The 23328-nt window shown below is 43.2% G+C and overlaps 2 protein-coding genes across 6 annotated transcripts in view; one reads left to right on the top strand and one right to left on the bottom strand.

Moving 5' to 3' along the window:
• The window catches only part of ZNF341 (zinc finger protein 341), a 28293-nt gene extending 26347 nt beyond the window's left edge, over positions 1 to 1946 (bottom strand). For all 5 annotated transcript variants that reach the window (XM_048496022.1, XM_048496024.1, XM_048496026.1 and 2 more), the window contains exon 1: positions 1841 to 1946. In XM_048496022.1, coding sequence (XP_048351979.1) covers positions 1841 to 1871 — 31 coding nt within the window. In that variant the 5' untranslated portion in view covers positions 1872 to 1946. The remainder of the gene's footprint in view (positions 1 to 1840) is intronic.
• A 6577-nt stretch (positions 1947 to 8523) lies between these two features.
• PXMP4 (peroxisomal membrane protein 4) lies at positions 8524 to 18352 on the top strand. Its single transcript, XM_048496031.1, has 4 exons — positions 8524 to 8799; positions 12121 to 12183; positions 14575 to 14773; positions 18007 to 18352. The coding sequence occupies exons 1-4, from the start codon at positions 8687 to 8689 to the stop codon at positions 18268 to 18270; spliced, it is 639 nt and encodes a 212-aa protein (XP_048351988.1). The 5' UTR covers positions 8524 to 8686; the 3' UTR covers positions 18271 to 18352.
• Positions 18353 to 23328: the final 4976 nt, after the last annotated feature.

The following is a 23328-nucleotide window of genomic DNA, read 5'->3' as shown; positions in this document are numbered from 1 at the left end:
TAATGTCCAAGTCTAATACAAGCACATGCTTGCACAACCATAGAACACATGATAATATATTACATGTGAATATGTGCAGAATTTTTCCTTATTACAACCAGTCCCACACATATCTATCATTAGGAAGAACGTCTGGCTCAGGACACACCTTTCAAGAAGGCTGGTACTTCTGGTACCTTGTTTTGGAAATTAACCAAAACATTACATTAATAATGTACAAAGAGTGTCCTGCCTGACCCTTTGAATGCTTGCCCCAAACTAAATACCATATTTGACAGGACTAATCTGAAATCCAAGACTCTTTTTTTACCATCAAGTCACAGCAGACTTATGACAACCACGTAGGGTTTTCAAAGCAAAGAGAGGCTTGCCTCCACATCAGGACCCTGGTATTCCTTGGAGGTCTCCATCCAAATCTAGCTTCAGTCAGGACTGAGTGTGTGCGACTGGCCCAATGTCACCCAGCAATCTTCCATGGCCCAAGTGGGGATTTGAACCTTGACTGACATCTTAACCACTACACCACGCTGCCACAATAAAATGGTAGTCTTCAGAGCTCTGCAAGACTTGTTTTCTTATTCAGTTGGGCTTACTTCCAATATATAGGGTATTTCCAATATATAGGGTATTTCAGATATTGTAAAATTCATCTTAATCTTGCTATTCCTTTTGTATGCATATGTGAAACCCTTTTACATAGGGCAGAGCAATTTTTAAATATGACTATTTAAATTACAAAGAACACAAAAACTGACTTAAGCATAATTTGAGATGGGGGCACCAGACTACTAAAGAATCAACAGTTCCAGATGGGTAATTACCGCCTGTAGAAGTAAAATAAATCAGGTACCTTTAACACTGACAAAATTTATTCCAGTTTGATCTTTTACAAGTCTCAGAAAGAAAGATCTCCTGTGCACATAAAAAGATTAACCTAATGGATGTACATTTTAACGCATCTGAAGAAGTGAGTTCTGATTCACAAAAGTCCATGGGGGGATAAATTTTGTCACTTAAAGGTATCCAATTTATTTTGGTGCTACAAACACACACACCTACCTATTCAGAATTGTTAATTCCTTAAAGTGCTACCAGATACCTGTTTTATTAAGGAATGGCCAGGAATTTCCCTTCAGGCCATGAACGGCCACTTCCCTAGTATTCTCCCCTCTGCTTTTTGCTCATTCGGCACTAGTCCATCAACGACTGTAAAACGCAGTTTCCCTCCAGTGCGATACAAACACACACCAACACATTGCAAACGCCAATCAAAACTGCATCAAGCAAGGGCAAAGGAGTGAGCTTGCAAAGGCCAAAGAAAGGCACTGTTAAGGAAGCCACCCTCCTTTTAGTAATCTTGCTCAGATCCTCCAGATTTGTGTGTCTATGAAGATTTGTGGTAGCTCTCTTCCAGGTTTGCAGCATAGTTGTTGGTAGCTCCTCTTGTCCTACTGGAGGATCTGATGCTCCAAGCCTGGAAGAGAGCCATCCACAAATCTGCATAGATACACAAATCTGCATAGCCGTTGGTGGCTCCTCTTGCCCTACTGGAGGTTCTGAGCAAGATTACTAAAAAGAGGGTGGTTTCCTTAATGGTGTCTTTATTTGGCCTTTGCAAGCTCACCCCTTGCCCTTGTTTGATGCAGTTCGGATTGGCAAAGAGATGCGCCTGGCAGCCGGGCTGACGACTACAGGCGTCTGCCCACCTCAGCGGCTGTTCCAGCAACCCTCCCTCGGCCCCTGGGGCGCCCCGCAGCCTTCCCAGCCCCTGTCCCGTCCGCAGCGGCGGGAGGAGAGACACGCGGCGCACAACAGCCACGCCCGACTCCCCGATAAATACCTTCCAACGCCTCGAATATCGCCTGCGCCATCTTGAAGCCGAGGCAGCCGCGGCGGAGTAGCCTAAACGGGCATTGTGGGAAGGGAGGCTGGCTCGGCCGGCAGGGGGCGCACGCGGGGCGAATTGGGGAGGAGAGGCTGGCTGAGGGAAGAGCCTCAGCGGGAAAACGCGTCAAGCCCAATGAAATGCCCGGCGCTGGTGTGTGACTTGTGTTTATAGCAGAGCGTGATTGTTGCCAGGGCTTTTTTTGCACTGGCATCGTTGTGAGGAAAAACGTGGCAGACAGTATAGTAACATCATAGTATTGCCACTTTTCTTTCCAGCTGGGCTATGAAGTCTCCCTGGCAGACAGAAGTCCTACAGGCAAAAGTTCCCTTTTGGGTTTTTTTAAAGCTGCTGTTTAATTTATCTGCAAAAAACATGGGTTGATTTTAGACAGTTTCCCCACAAAGTAAATACAGCCAAGTGCACACTCAGCACAGAATTCATGCACTGCTGTGCTTTAGAACTGAAAGTACTGGAACCGTCCCTAAGAAGTCTGGCTCAGTGATAGGAGCCATTTTTGTTAATCTTTGCAAGTCTAATCGGTTAGGTGCTGTTGATGTAACTTGTAAAAAATATTTCTAAAAAGAGTACATACAGAAAAAGGTGAGTCACATGATACGATTATACTAAACCCTGTGTCAATAACATGACCATTTCTTAATACACCTGCGGGGTCTCATTAAGATTTTGTTCTAATGTGATAGAAAGTGCTGTCCAGTCACAGCTGACCTATGGTTTCAGGTCAAGAGTCCCTCATAGATGGTTTGCCACTGCCTGCCTGCCGCCTCTGGGTAGCAACCATGGACTTTATTGGTAGTCTCCCATTGAAGTACTAATTGGGGCCAGCCCTACTTAGCTTCCAAGGTTGGGGTAGCCTGGACAGGAGGAGGAGGTAGTGGTGGAAGTGATAGTAAAGGCTCTAATATAAAGGTGTAAAAGAGTGACAAGGAACTAACATTTTTCTTCAAAATAACATAAGTGTACTCAGTTCACTTCCTGAATCCCTCTTATTCAACTTTTGGTCAATAAAACTTCTCATATGTAAATAGAGGGATGCTGTTATTCCTACATTGACACATTATTGCATACAAAAACATTCTATTGTCCATTTTAATCATAGTAATAGTCTAACTCTAAGCCATCAACTATCTGTTCTTCACTATAAGCTTTAGATCAGCCTACTGTAGGGACAAGTTGTTTTACTGTGGGAGCCCTTCCCACCCTCTAAAGTAGGCTAGATGTAGAGCTGCCAGTCACTCACTACCACCACCTTTTAAAATGTGCAACATATTTGCTTTCTGTTGTCATGTATTTCTATGCACTCTTAGGCTGCCATTTTAAAAATACTTACCTAGGAGTAAGCCCCATTGAATAAATTGGGACTTATTTCTGCATAAACCTACACAGACTTGCAATGATCGGCTCCTGGGAATGAGGTGAAATTACAGCAGCAAAGAAAATTGGGGTAGCATTTTAAAAACTATGACTTTCTGAGTATCCGTGTCTTTGTGCACAATGAGGCATGAAGGGATCAGTAGCCCAAAAGTAACCCATGGGCAGCTACTTCAAGGCTAAACAGACAAAAGAATAAAAAACTGAATGTAAAGAATAAAAGACTACTTGAAAATTCTACAGGTAGACATTTGTATGCATTTTATTATTTCCTTTCTTTTTGGCATTTAAGGATAAACAATTTTTAGCATCCCATTCCCCACTTGGGATTAATTTTCATGAGTGGAATGTATGTTTCTCAGCATCTTTCTTTCTCACTGTAAACATAATTATTTTGATTGAGGCCATGGGATTTTGAAAGGTTGTGTAATAGTGAAAGTACTACCGTATGCATTTAGTGAACTGGGTTTTTTATCTCTGTATGTTTTGAAGAGAGTAATTGGATTACATCACCAGGACAGAATGTTCTTTTATGTTTCAATTAGAGGAGGACACCAATAATTCTTTGGCTTCATCCTATCCACATGTACCTGAAACCTTACTTATTCTTTCTGAGTAGGCTGAATAGATTGAGTGATTAGACATCATTACAGGAGTTTCTGCACCTTAAATTTGACTAAATTACTATATCATAATTTTGAACTTGGAGAGAATGAGTCATATACCCTGTTTCCCCGAAAAATAAGCCCTAGTTACAGATTCCCCAGTGCAGTTTAGAGTCCTATAATTTACTAAGACAAACATTTTTGGAAAGAGTGTGGATCAATTTAGCCAGGGCTGCTAAGAAAACTTGTCCACCCCTACATCTCTCAATTCCTTTACATCAAAATAGGATGGCTCCCTACCTGTATCTTTTAACTAATCCTAATCAGAGAAGAGCCTTTACACTTGCTCGCTTTAACATCTTTCCCTTTGCTTTATTACGTGGTAGATTCAACAACTTAGAAATGAGTAAAACGGTGTGCTCTTGTAACGAACAACAAATTGAAACATTGATACATCGATTGTTCTGCTGCCCTAAATCCACAAATATTAGATTAAAATATTCTAATTTGTTTTCTCTGATTCCTGATGAAATGGATGCTTTATGCAGACTCCTTTTTTTTTACTGGATAATTCTGATCTCACAACTTGTGAAATGGTAGCAAATTTTTTATTGGAAGTGATGTATAACCAGTAGCCTACACTTATGCTATATATTTTATATTTAAATACTGCTTTCATTATAAATTCTGTATTTTTGATATGATGTTATTTTATTTGTTTTATGCCAAATAAAGGCGAAAGAAAGAAAGAAAGAAAGAAAGAAAGAAAGAAAGAAAGAAAGAAAGAAAGAAAGAAAGAAAGAAAGAAAGAAAGAAAGAAAGATTCCCCAGCGCAGCTGATCTGGTCACGTGGGGGGTGCAAAATCATGGGGAAAAAATAAGACATCCCCTGAAAATAAGCCCTAATGCATCTTTTGGAGCAAAAATTAATAAAAGACCGTGTCTTATTTTCAGGGAAACACAGTGACTAGATCTATTCTGTGTTGGGTTGCCAACCTCCAGGTGGCACCTGGAGACCTCCAAGACTTGTAGCTCATCTCTATAGGTATAGGGATCAGTTCCCTCCATGGGTATAGAGAGCAATAGGGATCAGTTCCCCTGGAAAACATGGTGGACTTTACAGCATCTGCCAAGAGTCCCCATCCCCAAACCCCCCAGCTTTATCCTCACAATCTCCAGCTATCTCCCAACCCAGAGTTGGCCACCCTATGAATGGTGTTAGCCTAAAGGAAAATATATCGCTGAGGGGTGGTTGTTATTGGCAAAAGAACAGTAGCATTTCTTAATAAGTGACAATATTACCTCAGTGGCTTTTAATTATTGATAAATGAATCTTTCCAAGCTTCTGTTATGGCATGGAGAAGGGAGGTGTATCTAAGTATGTGAAGAAACAGCAGTTTATATCCTGGAAGAGGGAGGCTGATTCCGCATGGGCCAAAAACAGCAGTTTGAAAATGGTGTGAAAATGGTGTAAAAGGGTTTAAAACAGTGTAAAGAGGTTTATACTGTTTTCACACCGTTTTCACACTGCTGTTTTTGGCCCGTGCGGAATCAGCCGGAGGTGAACAGATTCTGCTGTGAGAAGGCTGAAGCACCTGCACTGTGTGTGCCAAGTCACACATTACACAGAGCATGTAGGTTGGATCTGGAGTCCCCAATTCTAGATTTGGGGGGGGGGGGTGTCACCTAAGCAGACAGAAGTTTTAAAAAGGTGGAATCTTCCTTTGTTCTGTGTTCAAATGCTTTGCCCAGATGCTGTGACCAATGGACCTCATCCTCTTCTATAATGGGGCAGCAAAAGGGATGGGGATGTGTTTGCTCCATTTAAAGTAACATTTAAAATTAGACATGGAGGGAAATATACTCTTTCATGGTATCTTGTCTGAGAAGTAAAAAAATAGGGTGCTTCAGTTGTCCCTTGACTCTACTTGTGTGTGTTTCTATAACAAATATTTAAATGGTGAAACCAGGCAAAGGTTATTCAGACAGCAAATGTTTCAAGCAACTGCAAATGTTGCACATTGTTGTTCAACCATGTGAAAATCTTCCTTAATTCTCAGCAAGAAAGATAGGCTATAAATAAAAAAAACTTGCAGATGGCATAATACCACAATACGTTAAACACTATCTCATCGATATTTTATCCACATAAAACACTTAAATGTTACACATGTGAGACATCACTCTTCCCTCTTCATTTTATCCTCACAACAAGACTGAGGTAGGTGAAGAGGAAAGCACAAGATCACCTGCTATGCTTCATGACCAAGTGGGTATTTGGACCCAGGCCACCCCAATTCAAGTACTAGTCTGAATCTCAGATCGTTAGAAAACTTCTTTTGTTATTTGATTGTTCTTATGAAGCCTTCTGTATTATAGAGAAACAGGACAGTCTGGTTCAACAAGGAGTGCGAGGTATTTCAGGAAAAGTGAACAAGGCAACCCGACAAGTTAGCCAAGCTAATTCTGTCTTAGCCATAAACATCTCATTGATCTAAAGGAGAAAAAACAAAAGATTACTGAAAGACAAAAAAGTTTCTTATCAGATATATACATAACTTCATCCTGACTGGGCAATAAAGATAAGGGGTCCAATTTACATATTACAAAATTTGTCATGACCTATCAGTCAGATGTATGCTACGAGTCATGTGCTCAGAACTTAATTCCCCGGGGGAACTGAATTCAGATCAGGACCCCACTCAACGGGAATTAAGTTCTGAGCATAGGACTTCTAGCATATGTCTGATCGACAGAAGACAAGGGTAAGTTCCCCACAGCATAATAATAATGGGCTACATTACATCCGTTATTTTTGAATCCAGGTCTATTTTATTCTGGTTTTGTCCTTTGCATGGGTGCCTGTTTTCCATGAAGGAACAATCAGTTTTCTTTCTGCCCCCTTGCATGAACCTCGCCCTCCTATTTCTACAGCATGAAAAAAAAAATTAGGGCTTTGACACCGCAACACATGTAAACATGAAGCATGCACCCCACCCCCCAACATTGTGATATACAAAATAATAAAATCTGTTCAAAAAGGAAACAAAGCTATATGTCCCATCCACATACAAAGCAATCCACATACATGCATCTGCCTAGTTGCGTGCTCTGAGCACCCAAAAAAAGAAAAGGAAACGTTTGTTGTAAAACTGTTGCTGTACACATTTGGGTGAAATGGCACTCGCAGTCGCTGCCAAGGGGACAAAGCATGCTTGGGGGACGTTTCTGAAATGGTTGGCAGCTCAGCAGAAACTAAAATGACATAAGTTAGGAGAACGGGTGGCGAGGTGGGAAAAACAAAGCAATTAGGTGCTAGTTCCATTCTTGCTTCTGTACCCGTTCAACTGGGGATTTTCCAAAAAGATCACAATTTTCACATTGTTTGAGGGAAATATAACGGACCAATCAACTGAGGAAGGGACCCATCATGCAAAGTTCTTCCCCAAACCAGGATATTTCCTTTTGTCAACCTGTTATATGCCTACCATACGGAATCAACCAAGGACCATCTAACACAGACCTGGGCATGATACAGCCCGCGGGTGGCCCTGACCGACCCCCCTGCCGTGCTGGGGAGTGAGACACCTTTGAAAGCCCCGCAGAAGACGGTTGCCTTGGCTGCTGGCTTCTGTGGGGCTTTCAAAAGCGCTTCGCCCCCTGCCGTGCTGGGGAGCGAGGCGCCTTTGAAAGCCCCGCAGAAGCCAGTTGCCTGCCCTCGCCCCCTGCCTTGCTGGGGAGCGAGGTGCCTTTGAAAGCCCCGCAGAAGCCGGTTGCCTTGGCTGCCGGCTTCTGCGGGGCTTTCAAAACCGCCTCACCCCCCCTGCGTTTTGGCCCGGCCCTCCACAATATTTTCTGTTTCTTATGTGGCCCCTGAACTAACACATGAATTAGAGACTTTTCAAAGTCAGCTCTCATGAAAACACACAAGCATGCCATTCTTTGTCAAGGTATAGGAGTCTGAGGATTTAGACTACAACTCTGTATGAAATGTAAAGGGCATCTATGTTTCTGGTAATATCAGTTCTGTAAAAAAATTGTACAATTCCAATGGCTTTCTAGTATGAGAAAGATTTTTATTTAGAATAGCAAAGTTGACTATGTAGAATTGGTAAAATCTTGGATTCAGCCAGAGAAAAATAAAAAAATACCTTGACAAGGTGCAACGAAAGCAAATGACTTTTATGAGAGAATGCTTTCTTAGCTAATAGGCTGAAAAACATGGACAGCTTTCCAAAATAATATTTAATAGATGATCCACTGGGAGGCACTCCAACCATGAAATCCTAAACGTGTGTGTGTGTGAGAGAGAAAGTGACATAATGTAGTCAGAACTTGCATCGTAGGCATTCAAAACAAACCATTGACTTCCTTACAGACCAGACTCCCAGGCTATGAAGAGAAGAGTGGAGATCTAATTGTTGCCCTATATACCTAATAAAAGCAGGTGCAAAATTAGAATTTCTTGCTCTTTCAGATTTGTTTTCAAAATCCACTAAACATTAGTTTTTTAAAAAATACAAATTGCTATGTGTGTTTTTAAAAAAACAGTAGCCGTTGTTCTCAGTTTGTACCTTGGGGAAGGATGGGTGGAATGAAGCAATTATTTATAATTGAAGTGCCATGTCGTTATTTGCACAGCGCGGGTAGGAGGAGGAGGAGGGTGCCCGAGCAGGAACGGAACCATCTTCCAGGGAATCGCTTTCCACACGGACGCGATTTCTCCCAGCTCCATTTCCATATCTTCTATGCTCTACGCAAATCGTCTTTGCCGGCCGGGTTTGGAAAGTGTCACTGTGCAGCCATGGGCGCCGAAGCTATGCTGAAGACTTTGCTCTACGCCGTCAATTCCTTGTTGCAGCAGCGCAAATACGAAACTGCCCTCGCCGTCGTCAAGGGCTTCCGTAACGGAGCGGTGTAAGCCGGGGTTGGGGGGCTCTGCTTTCCCACCTTATCCCTCACTCTGCTTTGGGCGCAGATTGAGCTAGCTAGTATGGACGAGAACGGAGAGAAAAGACACCTGTCCCGTTTGCATTTTGGGTAGGGTGGTGGAATCAGCTCCAGCACTTTTCGACACACCAGTTCTGAAGAGAAGCACCTTCTCTTTATACCATTGAGACAGTATTCCCGGTTAGGATTGTACTGTAAGACAAGGGGCCTTTCCCCACTTCTCCTGCTGCCGCCGTCGTTGCGCGCTGCTCTGAGCGCGCGGCATCCCTGAGGCGCGTCTGGGCGTCCCCCCGACCCCGCTCTCTGTGCGGGGTCATCCAAAGGCACCGTTTTCGCCAGCGCCAGGGATGCCGCTCGCTGAGCGGGCGCAAGAGTGGCAGCATCAGGGCGGCTGCGCTGTTGCCGCCCCTGGCCCTTTCCCCACTTCCCTTAAACCCCACGCTACTCGAGGAGAGTAGCACGGGGTCCCTTGGCACTCCCCACTGAGAGGGGCGGCGACAGCGCAGCCACCCTGAAGCTGCTGCTGTCGCGCCCCTCAGCGCGCGGCATCCCAGACGCTCTTCTGAACGGCGCCTTTTGACGACCCCGCACAGAGTGCGGGGTCGTGGGGACGCCTGGGCGCGCGCCTGGGATGCCGCACGCTGAGAGCAGTGCGCGGCATAGGGGGATGGAAGCGAGTGGGGAAAGGCCCCCTGACACGGAGAGTAGCGCGGGGCTTAAGGTAAGTGGGGAAAGGGCCTAGGGCAAGGTGCCATAGGGTCCTCAGATCCGTTTCTTTCGGGGAAATTGGGGGTCAGGTGTCTTTTTCTCTGTGTTGGCGACTGAGGGTATTTCTGCTGTACGCTGGGTGGACTGGGCTTGTTCTGTTGGCCGCAGCTTACTGTAATATATAACAGGTGGCTGGCTCAAAAGCTAGCAGATGGTTTCATCATCTTTAAAAGACTGGTATGTCCACTATTACGAGAGCCAACGTAGTGTCCTGATTGAGAGTGGTGGACTCTTACCTGGAGAACAGGGCTCAATTCCTCACTCACCTTGGACCAGTTAGAGTTCTCACAGAGTTATCGCAGCCCACGCAGAGGCAGGCAATGGCAAACCACCTCTGAAAGTCTCTTGCCTTGAATACCTTATGAGATTACCATAAATCAGCTGCGACTTGACAGCACTTTACACCACTACCAGGGACCTAGGTATAGTTTTATTATGGGGGGTGTGGCCACACCTCCCCAAGCCCCAGCCCACCCTCAGTGCTTATAAAAGCAGTTCTCCGAGGCCAGGGACAGCAGACTCCCCTGTCCCACCCTCCCCCACCCCCCCTCCAGGTGGGCTCTCAGTCAGCAGCCCCTTCTGCCTTCCCTGCTGGGCAGAGGCGTAGCTAGGGAAAATGGAGCCCAGTGCAAAATCTGAGTTTTGCGCCCCCCCCACCATGGGCAGCAACTGTGATGCTGGAATCCACCCCCAAACAGCATAACTTTCAATGGTGTTTAAACTAGAGAGCCCAAATTCTCCTTTTAAATCCACCTTAAAGGGAGAATCTGGAGTCCCCAGTTAAAACAACATTGAAAGTGATGCTGTTTTGAGGTGGATTATCCCCCACCCTGGAACAGCATCACTTTCAATGTTGTTTTAACTGGGAACCTCCATGCTGAAGGGGGTGGATTTAAAAGGAGAATCTGGGGAACCTTGGGGGTGCCTGCTGTCAGAGGTACAATTGTTAAGATAGCAGCACCAAACTTTCATCTTTAGGAGACTCTCCTAATGATACCACCCAGGTTTGGTGAAGTTTGGTTCAAGGGGTCCAAAGTTATGGCCCCTCAAATGTGTAGCCCCCATCTTTTATAGCTCCCATTGGAAACAATGGGAAATGGGGGCACCCCCTTTGGGAGTCCATAACTTTGGTCCCCCTAAACCAAACTTCACAAAACCTGGGTGGTATTAGTAAGAGACTCTCCTGATAGTACCAGCCAAAGTTGGTGAAGTGTGGTTCAGGGGGCCCAAAGTTATGATCCCTCAAATGTGTAGCCCCCATCTTCTATTAGCTCCCATTGGAAACAATGGGGATGGGGGCACCCCCTTTGGGAGTCCATAACTTTTGTCCCTCTAAACTAAACTTCACAAAACCTGGGTGGTATTAGTAAGGGACTCTCCGGATGATACTACCCAGGTTTGGTGAAGTTTGGTTTAGGGGGTCCAAAGTTATGGACCCTCAAAGGGTAGTCTTCTACTAGCTTCCATTGAAAACAATGGGGGATGGGGCACTCCCTTTGGGAGTCCATAACTTTGGACCTCCTAAATCAAACTTCACAAAACCTGGGCAGCATCATCAGGGGAGCCTCTCAAAACATCCCTCAAATTTTGGTGCTGCTAGCCTAAAAATTGCACCCCCTGCAGGCCAAAAACAAAAAACACTTTACAATATCAAAAAACCACAAATGAGGGGGGGCGGAGCTTCAGACATGAATGGAGGTTTTGAACCCGAGAACCCCCCCCCCCTTACCTATGTCCTTGACCACCACTATCAGCTGCTGTTCCTTGGAAGTTCTGTGCCTGCTCTGCACTTGACTAAATGTATGAATCTTTTGGAACAGGGGTAGGGAACCTGCGGCTCTCCCGATGTTCAGGAACTACAATTCCCATCAGCCCCTACCAGCATGGCCAATTGGCCATGCTGGCAGAGTCTGATGGGAATTGTAGTTCCTGAACATCTGGAGAGCCGCAGGTTCCCTACCCCTGTTTTGGAAGCATGCCAATAAACAGACACTGATCTGTTTCAGAGTATGATGGATCCTCCTTCAACTGACTTTTTGGAATAGGAACATAGAATATGCATTTAGCTAGGACATTTCTAATTTGCATCCAAAAGTGAAAGGAAAAACCAGCATCAGTTGTAGGCCTTTTGATGCCCAGGCATGGAGCCTCTGTTTCATATCTAATATCTTAAATTGCACTGATTGCTAAACTCTGTTGCATCCCCCTTAATAAATGACTCCTGTGAAATCCATCCATTGCAATGGTATGCTATCACAAGTCATCTTTGTTCCTTCCATGGAGGATGTTGCATGAAGAGTAAATGAGTTAGGTTGTATAACCTGTAAGTTCCACCCCCACATGCGATGGTGAGAGATAGTACTTATGACAGTGCTCTGCTGTAGATGCCAAAGGCTGTTGCCTGTTTTGTGGCTAATAAGGCAAATGAGCCAAAAACTGGATTCAAAGATAGAAGGGACTTTAGAAAATTCTGTGTGTAGTTGTTTGCATGTATTTTATTGTTTTCTTTTCCTGTGATAGGTATGGAGCAAAAATCCGTGCCCCCCATGCTTTGGTGATGACTTTTCTGTTCAAGAGTGGAAGGTACATTTCTTGATGCCTCTCTTCCTTAGCTACTTAGACCACTGCTTTACGAAGTCATGCAATTTCATAAGTTCTAGCTCTAGCACTCTTTTAAAAGCTAAGACTAGCTGCTTCTACACAGTGACTGTTTTCTGTGTAGCTTTCATTACTGCTGCAAATGTGGAGGAATTCAGGCCCCTTCTGCACATGCAAAGTATTGCACTGTCAATCCACTTTCACAATTGTTTGCAAATGGATTTTGCTTAATCCAGCTGCAAAGTGCATTGAAAGTATATTATTCTGCATGTATGGAAGGGGGCTCACTATGGCAACACAGCATTCACGCAGGTTTTACCTGCACTTTCCTTGTCTCTTCCCTCTATGGATGCCATCTTGCCCGCCCCTCCCCACCCCTACTAGGGGACTTTTTTTTCTGTTTTTAAAATGCATTTGTTAGATTGCTATTACATTCTAACAATCTATTACAACAGTGTACTAATTCCTGACTTTCATTTTTAAAAACATTTCTATACCTTTTCACTGCAGAATTATAAGGTGGTACAACCAGTCGCTTTTCCCTTTTGCAATAAAGGCCAATTCCACACGGGCCAAGAAACACGGGTGTAGGATGCTATATAACCCATTTTGTGTGTGTGGGGGGGGACTTCGCACAGGTCCCACTCCCAAAACAAGTCTGCCCTGTGTTATTTCCTCAACCCAGGTTTTTTTGAAAATCGCTAAACAAATTATCCTTTTGAAGAATCCCAGTTCGGAGCCACTCCCAAGCAAACGGTCAGGCAGGAGGCTCTTAGTTTCCCTTTCTTTCACCCCATCCTTTATGTTCAGGGAGAAACTCTCCGTCATTGCCTGGCCAGTGCAGGGAAGGCCCTTTTCCTTTAAAAAAAGTTTTTTTGTGGCTTGCATCTGTGCAGATTCAGCCGGTCATATCATGGGGCATTGGTATGGCTGTGGAGGTTCATGTCTGCATACCTACGTAGCTATGCGTACGTGGCAGGTAAATAAAAAAAACCAGAAACGTCTCAGTGGAAGGCGCAACAACAACTTAGATTGTTTCCATGGGCTCCAATTGCTGCCTGCATGCAATGTGTGTGAATGGGAAAACAGGAAACCTGGTTTGCTGTGAGGAAGGGGGCGAAAAGGCTGAAGACTCATTACACTATTGTTGTTTTAAAAGTGAAAGCTGGGAACTAGTGCACTATTGAAATAGATTGCCAGTGTGTTCAGTGATTTTTGTTAAAAAATAAAGTTTGGGGGCAGTTCACAAATTCCCCTCTGCAAAGTGTTCAAAGGTGTTACACCCTTTTTGAAAAGAACATAGCAAACTAGGTTTGAGAAAGATTATAGCAAAGTGAGGAAAGATATTGAATAGAAGATGCTCCTGAAAACAGTAAGGAAGGGAAGATAGAACCAAATATTCACATAGAAGCAGTCTTGGTGTCCTTTATTCCCTCTTAGTTTTAGATAGATTTCCTGGATTGTGCAACATACATGTGCTCTTATATTCTGTGTCTTTTGTAACTGCACTTCATCTGCAGTTGCACTAACAACAAGGACATCACAAAATCCTGACCCTGTGTGGCAGGCAAGGGAAAAAAGAATTAGAGCCTAGGCCAAGGCTATAAGATGCAACAAGGCTATAAGATGCAACAAGGCTATAAGATGCAACATGCAGGGAAAAAAAGAATGAATAAACACTAATAAACACTAAGATCAACAACACTGTGCATATAAATAGTCCTTCTAAACATCAATTGTATTGTGCAAATAAACCATTTAGGTGATAAGCTATTACATTAGGAATACAGATGCAAATCTAAACCCCACAGCCATATTCTGACAAAGACCTCAAAAGTCCGACAGATGTAGACAATGAAGGTTGAACCACGATTCTTCTTAAAGGGATAGTACAAATTAAAGTGGTATCCTGCAAGGGATGGCTGACAGTACTACAAAAGGTCTGCAATCTCAACCCAATTTTCTTTGTAAGCAGGTAAGGAAATGCTGGACTTATAGGAAATGCTAGACAATGTCTTATAGCCTTGGCCTAGGCTCTAATTCTTTTTCCCTTGTGTTCTTCCCACAACGTGTTTGCTTTTTTCCTTCCTGTGTGGAAGGCACCAGGATCACTGTAACTTATACTGTACCCTGCTAGCTATCTTAAGACTGCATTTTGAACTAGCTGAATTTTCTGAACCATCTTCCAGAACAGCCCCACCTACAACATGTTGCAGCAGTCCCATCTGAATGCAACCAGAGCCGAGATACATATGAATTCTCATGATGACTTTCTTGAAGTGGATTGTAGGCAGTGACTTGGCTATCAGTTTTTGAATGAGCATGTTTTGGTGGGGGAGTGTTATCTGCAATAACTTTTTCATTTTCTTTCTTCAGCTTAAGGGAGAAATTGAAAGCGATTGCCCAGGCAACGTACACGCATTCTAGAAACCTGGCATATTTTGTATTTACATACAAGGGACTCAGGGCCCTACAGTCCCGAATACAGGGGAAAAAGATCCCGTTTCACTCTTTCCTTGCAGCCTGTATTGGGGGCTGGTTAGTGTTTGGAGAAAATAATAATATCAACAGTCAGGTAAGCAACAAAGTCTGTGTGCCAACTGATCTGGTTTAATGCCAGTGAGGTACATAAAGAATGCGAAGTAATGGCAGTCATGCTTGTTGTTTCCTAGTGGTTCTCTTTTGTTGGTTTTCTGTATAGGCAAATCTCTTGGGAGCATCAGTCTTAGCTACAGACCAGTTCTTTTGTAAGTTCTACTCAGTGAGGTGCTTCAAGGAATGATAAAGGGGGAAAATAGTATTATGACACTACAGAGCTTTCTGGACTCTTCCTTGTGACCACTCTCTGTGTTCCTTAAAACAGGTGAGGGAGCCCACACATTCTCTATGGTTCATGCAATAAGCCCTATGGTGATTCATCTTAGTGTAGGGTACCCCAACCTCATTGAGCCTTTGGGCACACTAGGACTTCTGACATGACATGCAGCAACAAAATGGCTGCCTCAGAAGGTGGAGCCAGCCACAAAATGATTACCATGTCCTAACCTGAGGAACACACTGTAGGTGGCAGCTCCTGCCATAGCAACATTTTTAAAAATCTGCTCTGCCTATCAGAAGCCTTGCTGGGCAAAAGTTGTACCTGAACCCTTAAAAGGTGGGTTCCAGAAAAGTATCAACAGACACCATGGGGTTCACAAGCACAACATTGGGGACCCCTTCCAGTACATTCTGTAGAAATGCCAACTATAAAGAAGACGGTATGGTGAACAGTGCTGAGCCAAACGAGATCAGTTCACAATGTTTAGAAAAGTTAAATAAATACCAGCTCTGGTGTGATTATAAAACCCAACCCAGCAAGTACAATGAAACCTTGGTTTTTGTTGGTAATCCGTCCGAAAAGAATCTATGAAAACCGAAACCGATGAAAACTGAGGCAAACTTTTCCATAGGAATCAATGTAAATCCAATTAATCCATTCTAGGCATTCCAAAAAACATATCAAAAACACATTTTTGGTGAATAAATATAGTGTTTAATGCTGAAAACCGTAACAAACAATAACACTAGGACCAGCTTCAGAGCCAGTGGACCAATGTCGCACCAGAAAGCTGTCCAAAGAGGTCTGTTTCTGACGCCTCTTTAAGATTTGTCTGAAATGGGGCAACACATTGTCATTAAACAAGTTGCAGACATGGCCTGCAACAGCTTTGTCCGGGTGATTTTTCTCCACAAACGTGCACCTTACTGCAAATCGATGAAAACTGAGGCAAATCGATGAAAACCAAGAAAAATTATTCACTTAAAAAATCGATGAAAACCGAAACCGATGAAAACCGAAGGCAATGAAAACTGAGGTTTCACTGTACTGTTATACTGATTCCTTACCGGTCACTGCCAGTGAAACTGTATGAAGTATTTCTTCTGGCTCATTCCGTACATGCAGAATAATGCATTCAAACTGCTTTCAGTGCTCTTTAAAGCTGTGCGGAATAGCAAAATCCACTTGCAAACAGTTGTGAAAGTGGTTTGAAAACACATTATTTTCATGTGCGGAAGGGGCCTCTGTTTCAGTTATGCTGCCCATTCACTTTATTGAATGATCTGTCATTTGTGTTTTTGTATTAATGAGAATACTCTCCAATATCTAAATCATTCACAATTTAAAAAAATATTTGTGATATGCATCATAGTGGGGTATATTATGGGGTGTAGTGGTCAAGAGCAGTGGACTCTAATCTGGAGATCTGGGTTTGATTCCCTGCTCTTCTACATGAATCCTGCTGGGTGACCTTGGGCTAGTTACAGTTCTCCCAGAACTCTCTCAGCCTCACCTTCCTCACAAGGTGCCTGTGGTGGGGAGAGAAAGGGAAGAAGTTTGTAAGCTGCTTTGAGACTCCTTAAAGGTACAGAAAAGCCAGGTATAAAAACCAACTTGTTCTTAATGGAATCAGATAGATATGTCAGGAACAGCACACTTCTATAGTGAAGATTTTACGCAGAATAAAGAGCAACAGTCTGTCTAAATTCCTCTTCTTAACAAGAGTCTTTCAGTGGGCATGACCCCAAACCCAGAGCGTCCCCCCATATGGTGACAACCTACCAAAGGGGGCAGGAAGGAGGAGGAAATGGTTCTCACAGTCACCACCGAAGCGGATTGTCCCGCCCATGCCTGCCACCATGAAGAAATGGCTGAAACCCTTAAACACGGAGGCAGGCCAATCAATTGGGCAGCCAGTCAGCAGGCTGGGAGACCTCAATGGATGCCTCGTGGCCAAATGGGAAATTGGAGGGCAGGGATGGGGTGGGGGGGAAGGAGAAGGAGAAGGGAGGGGTGACGGAGGGTATATGTCAGCCTGGAGTGAGGTAGAGTATGTGGGTGGGTAATATTGCATAAGTGTTTATGGTGTCTTTATTATTGTTTTATGCTTCATGATGTTGTTTTATTGTAGTTTTCAATTTTGGAAGCCATCCTGAGATCTCTGTAAAGGGCAGGGTATACATTTCATCAATCAATCCATCAGTCAGGGTAACCAGGGCATGCACTACAGTGGCCAGATCATTTCTGCTTAGGAAAGGCTGCAGCTGGCTTACCAGTTGAAGCTGATAAACTGGGCATGCATACAGGAGGACAACACCTTCCAAACACGGTGGTAGGATACTACCTAATATTTGTAAAATACAGCACTCCTTTTTAAAAAAAAAAAAAAAAAGTAAGAATGCCTTTAAGTTAAGTACAATGCATAACATACCTGGGACTGTGAGAAGAAACATAGGGAGACTGAACAGATTGAAATGCAGGAACTTAAAATCCTGGTTTCAGAAATATACATAAACCAACCAATGCCTGTCACCAATAGGCAACATGTTGGGAAGGAAATGTAGAAGGGCTCCGGTTGAGCGGAACCAGAAACAGACTGGGGGATTCCCAATGTGACTTTATGAGTTCTTCTATGGTAAATCTTTCTTGATATGGTAAAGCAACAATTGAAAGGAAGTTGCTCACACCGCTGTTGAAGGAAGTATGTTTTGTAACAGACGTGGCTTATTGCTCAGCTCTCCTAAAACACAAACAATGCAGTTGAAAAAGTACAAAACCATCCCATTGTGAAGGACCCTTTCAGTCCTGAAAATCCTTTCCTGGGTTTAAGCCTCATGGGATAGGATTTCTGAGTCCACTGAATAGTTTGAGTAGACTTGTTCAGGCTTCCTCTTGTGGTGATCTTCTTTCATGCTGATGACTGGTTGAAATATTCATTCTTTTGGAACATGTTTCTTGCCTAATATGACTTCAAATCTTCCTTCATTTAGATAAACATGTACTTGTTGTCTCGTATCCTGTTTGGCCTATCCCGACTGGCAGTGGAGAAAGGCTACATCCCAGAGCCAAAACAAGATCCCTTCCCACTCTTTGCTGCTGTGGTTTGGGGAATTGTTCTTTGGCTCTTTGAGTACCACCGTCACACTCTACAGCCCTCTCTGCAGTCGTCCATGACCTACCTATATGATGACAGTGATGTTTGGCATGATGTTTCCGATTTTCTCATATATAACAAAAGACCTGCTGGCAAGTAGACTTTGAAATATGACACATTCCGGAAGCACTGCTTAATTTTATTTTCCTGAACACACTTGACTAAAAATCTACAGTTGTTAACACTGTGTGTAAATCTCTCTGTTGTGTCCCTGCCTGAATATTCTGTGTAATCTGGTGGACTTTGTAGAATGAATGTTAAGAAACCCTTATTTCAAGATGTCGCCTTGCAGTGTCTTATGAAGTGCCCCTATTTTCTGCAAGGGGACTTTTCAGCACTAACAGCTGTGGAGTTTCTTTGGGGTGGGAAAAGAAGCTGTAAATTTACTTCAGTTTTACCAAAAGAAATTTACAGGGTGACTGAGGACAACTTTATTGTCATGTGCAGTCCCTGTGTGTTTCACTAGTTCAGCTTCATCAAGGGGATCAGAGCTCTTTTTGCTGAACCTTTCCACAGCAATTGAGTTCTATTTAAACGTTTGCATTACTTGGAAGAAAATAGTGGCTATATTTTATATGATGAAAATGAAGTGAAAATATTTTATATAATGTATACCCAATGATGTAGTTAACATTCTGAATGCATTTATATGCAGCAGAACATTCACTATGTCTTTTATCAACACTAGAAGAAATTAGTTATTTCTTTCCAGGGCATGTCAAAGTTCTGAACGTTTGTGTGCAAGTATCACACTTAGAAATCTACTGAGATAATGTCTTTGTAATATCCTTGGGCTTATCTGTTTCCTTTAAAATATAGCAACGTAATATTGGAAAATGACCATTTGGAGAGGGAAGATATCTTAACATTTAAAAACTAAGCTAACAGAAAAGTTTTCCTACAAATGAGATGTTTTCAGCACAGCAGTGGCTCCTTTTAAATGTGTCACCAACATTTAATATGAATTGCAGGACATAAACATTCTAGGTCCATAGCTGATACAAAAATTAGACAAAGAATGGGGTGGAAGGAAGTATATTAGTCGAATGACATATCAGGTTATCTGTGATTATGGAAGTAATTAATTTTTATAGCATAAAGACATAGGAGAGTGGCTCTTGGGTAGAAAGGGGCGTACAGACGTATTTTTTACTTTCTGCCCTGCAATTTATCTTGCTACCCCAGCACTGGCAAAAGCTTCATACATTGGCATCACCGTGCTGGATGTTCAGGTCTCCAGAGAAGGCTCGTAACTTCTCCTAGAAAAAAAACTCAAATCGTTTTTTCCCACTGTTATCTGGGGGGAAAAAATGTAACATGGATCTGTTGCGGGCATAGTGTATGGAGTGAAAATCCCAAGATATAGCATTGTTGTAAAAAATTAAAACTATTAAATCATAGTTGATATGACATTTAAAAATATCAGGGAACGTCTATATATATATAAAGCAAACTGTCCGTTTGTGAGTCGTGCTCTAACTCCGAAACCACTGGACAGATTGCTTTCAAATTTTCACTCAATGTGCCTTTCCAATGCGGGCAGGTTTTCGGATATTCACATTGCTGAAATTCAATACCTGAGCCAGGTAAAACATCTTTTTCCTGGTGCACCAGGCCATGAAGCTGGTTGTGTTTAACTGTCACCCTTAGACTGTCGTGCAGCATGACTGTGGCCTGTGGGGCTGGTATGCCCTTACAATGTTTGCGCAGATGGCCAGAGATGAGCATTGAAAACAGTAAATAGGTAATACTGTTAGATAATATGAGTGGAAGTGAAACACATACACACTTTGCCATGTGAGATGTCAGGTGGGGTTCCCCCCCTCACACGCAGGTAACTTTCACTCTCTGTGCCTCACTCACTACTACCAAACAACACACATACTCTCATATACATCCAGCTCATCCTCACACACCTCACTCTGCCCTCCCTCACATCCAACCACCACTTACCCACTTCCTCACCCATATCCGCCACAGCTCTCTTACTAAAAGCGAGCTGGAGCTTGCCTTTTTCTTCTAAGAAAATCCACGGGGCGGGGGCGAACCAACACTACTGGCTCCGCTTCTTTTGCACGTGGCCCTTTAAGAACCCAGAGAGCTGGCCTCGATCTGAGCACCTCACCACCCTGCCTCTGCTGCCTGACTGAGATAGCCTCCTTGCCCCAGTTCTGCCTTACCCAAGCCAGGACTGTGCGTGTCAACCAGCCTCATGGACCGCGGGATTTGCACTCTGGACAGTTCCGTTGTGGAATGGAAAGGGTTACCTTATACTAAAAAAAAAACAAGACACCACCATATAACAATGTGAATTGAAAAGGGAAAGAGGGATTCCATTTGACCACCCCAAAAGGCTATGCTGCGGATCATTGGACCTGCATGGACAACTGTGTGGGTTGCGGACTGTGATGAGAAGGACAATTGCCACAGCAACGTGTGGCCAGGCCCCACTAGTATTTTCTAAAAAGAAAAACCACAACCAAACAGTAGAAAAATAGAAGATTCTCATATTGGCTGCCATAGCATATTCCCTGGGCTAAATTCATTTGGTTTCAAGCAGTTTCCAAGGATTTCAGTGCTTGAGAGAGCTCTCCTGATGCCTGAGTACATGGATATCCAGAACAACAAACTCTGGAAGAACGGGAAGGGTGGCATACCAGTTGAATAAAACAAAAACATAATATATCTTAAGCAAACTCTGTTCTGACTGGAATGTTCCCAGACAGAAGAGAATATCCCTGGATCTGAAGAGAGATCACTTTTTGTACCCTCTACAGGACTGAAAGTTTGCCTAATCAAGATTGACAGAACAGTCTTCTTGGCTAATGAGAGAAAAGATTGCAAAAATAGCCAGTGAGTGAAGGACAGCAATGAAAACAATAGGAAGGATTTTTTCCCCATGAGAGAAAGGGCTGAAAAATTGGTGATGCAGAGAAGAATAGACAGTTTTAAGATTTCATGCGGGTGTAAAGAGAACCTCACATGGCTATGTAACTAGGATGGACTTCTGACTACCTGTGTGACGCAGGCTGCCTTGCTGAAGTCTGAGAATTCATAACACGTTCACATGTGGGTGTGACAATGCAAAGTACATGAGTGGGGGAGAGGGTTGTTAATGAGAAACTTGTCTGGTTGAACCAGCTTCAGAAAACCAACCAAGACAGACCATTCATTCTGACTATAGCATATCAGTGAATGGTTTATTATATGCTATTGCTGCACTTCCCAGGAAAGGCAACAGTGGAAGCAAGTCAACAGAGACATACCATAGCAGCAGGGGGCACTCTTACCCTGCTGTGTCTCCTGCCCCTTCAGATCAGCCTTCTGCTATTTCAGGCAATTGGCTGTGGTGAGCTTTGTTACTAGTTTTGCCTCCTTTTATGTATTGGAGGAATGGATTGCCTGAGACAAGAGGCAGTTTAGCTGAGGAGGCAGGCCAGGCAGCATTGAGGAGAACCCAAAACATGTTTGCAGCACCGTGAACTTTTATCCCTCTCTTTCTTCAAGTAACTCACAATGAGGCATGTTGCCTCACAGTGAGATGTGGCTGAGAGAAGATTTGAATCCAGCCCTCCTCTATCTTGGTCACCTTGATCACTGCACCTCACATTTTGATATACAATCTGTGTTCACCCTTAAGCCTAGCCTCTTTCTCTTGAAAGAAAATACGCAATGTATTTGACTATAATTGTGGCCATAGGGAAGGTCTAATAATAGCAAGTATAAGAAGACCTCTGAATAAAAGTGATAAAATTGGCAAGCTGGTACCTTCATAAAAGTGCCAAATGGCTTTAGCATAGTCATTTTATTACCACATCTTACGTAATTTTAAGACTGGTAGTGACTGCAAACCAAATAATAATAGAAAAGTAAAAGACTTTCACTCAGGCTCATTCCACACATGCAGAATAATGCACTTTCAAACTGCTTTCAGTGCTCTTTGAAGCTGTGCGGAATGGCAAAATCCACTTGCAAACAGTTGTGAAAGTGGTTTGAAAACGCATTATTTTGCGTGTGCGGAAGGGGCCTCAGTCTTTTATACTTGCCATGTATTAACTGCACAAGGCTTGGGGAGAGAAGTGCAGTATCTTTTTTTTTGGGGGGGGGGGGGGGGAAAATACAAGAGCCAAAAAGAGGCTTACAGTGAGGAAGGAGGAATTTGTAAAAGCTTCTTGCCACAGGAAGTGCCATCATACTTGAGGTGTCCCATTTATTTAGAGTAACATACTTCTGCATATATTATGTAGCAGAGGACTGTTGACTGAATCTCTGTAAATCTGTGGGTAATGGGGAAATGTAGTGTGAAAACCAAGACAAAGTTTGGGGTTTGGGAATTTGTTTGCTTTCCTGTTATTGTAAGTATATTATTTACCCCTGAAGAAGATCTCCTCAGGGCATAGCTATGCTGGTCAAATGTATATATGCTTCTTTGTATTTTTCTGTGTTCATATTGAATTCAGTTTTCTGTTCACTTGTATCTCTACCACCAGATTCAAAACCTACTGACCTCCATTCCCACCACCAAATTCTGTCTTACCTTATCTTATACATATGAATGAACATATATGCCATCCTGTTTCAAAATGTGCTTGTTATTTTAAGGCAGTGGCTTTCTCCCTTGGCCTTTTACCTTCACTTCCTCACCACACTCAGTTGTTTCTGTGCTATAACACTGTCTTCTTTTTATTTGTTGACACCTAGAGATTCAACATGAAACCCTCTACTATTTTTTCCTTTAATGTCCATGTGTCTGCTGTTCTGCTATCCTCAGAATATTAATACAGTCTTTTCAAGCAAACTGCCTGAGACTGTAACTATCTGCAATTCACAGAGCACAAATCTGCCATTAAACAAATCAAACTGGGATCCCACCACAGCAGCGAGCTTTACATATCTGTCTGGGGCAATTAGCTGTGCTTTTAAAAGATTGCTTTCCTGCTGTGTAAGGGTAGAATGCTATGCTATAAAGTCAGTCAATTTCCCAGGGAGGTAGCGGGAATAATTTTCGACAATGTTTAACATCCACCACTATTTCTACAGCCTGATAGGCAAGGTCGAATCCCTTCTGCCACTAATGTGACCGAACAATGCCAGTGTGTGCTAGGGAAGTGAACTAGAAATAATGGATATGTCTGAAGACTCTTGGATATGTAGGTTC

Source organism: Sphaerodactylus townsendi, linkage group LG05 (genome assembly GCF_021028975.2).
Source record: "Sphaerodactylus townsendi isolate TG3544 linkage group LG05, MPM_Stown_v2.3, whole genome shotgun sequence".
Classification (NCBI taxonomy): domain Eukaryota; kingdom Metazoa; phylum Chordata; class Lepidosauria; order Squamata; family Sphaerodactylidae; genus Sphaerodactylus; species Sphaerodactylus townsendi.
Note: the sequence above shows the minus strand (reverse complement) of the source record. Positions and strands in the feature narration are given on the sequence as shown.

Bases quoted from the DNA above. Each gene is read 5' to 3' on its own strand.
- PXMP4 (XM_048496031.1), top strand. From the start codon at position 8,687: ATGGGCGCCGAAGCTATGCTGAAGACTTTGCTCTACGCCGTCAATTCC. The intron at 8,800-12,120 runs GTAAGCCGGGGT...TTCCTGTGATAG, and splicing joins GGCTTCCGTAACGGAGCGGT to GTATGGAGCAAAAATCCGTG. The intron at 14,774-18,006 runs GTAAGCAACAAA...TCCTTCATTTAG, and splicing joins ATAATAATATCAACAGTCAG to ATAAACATGTACTTGTTGTC.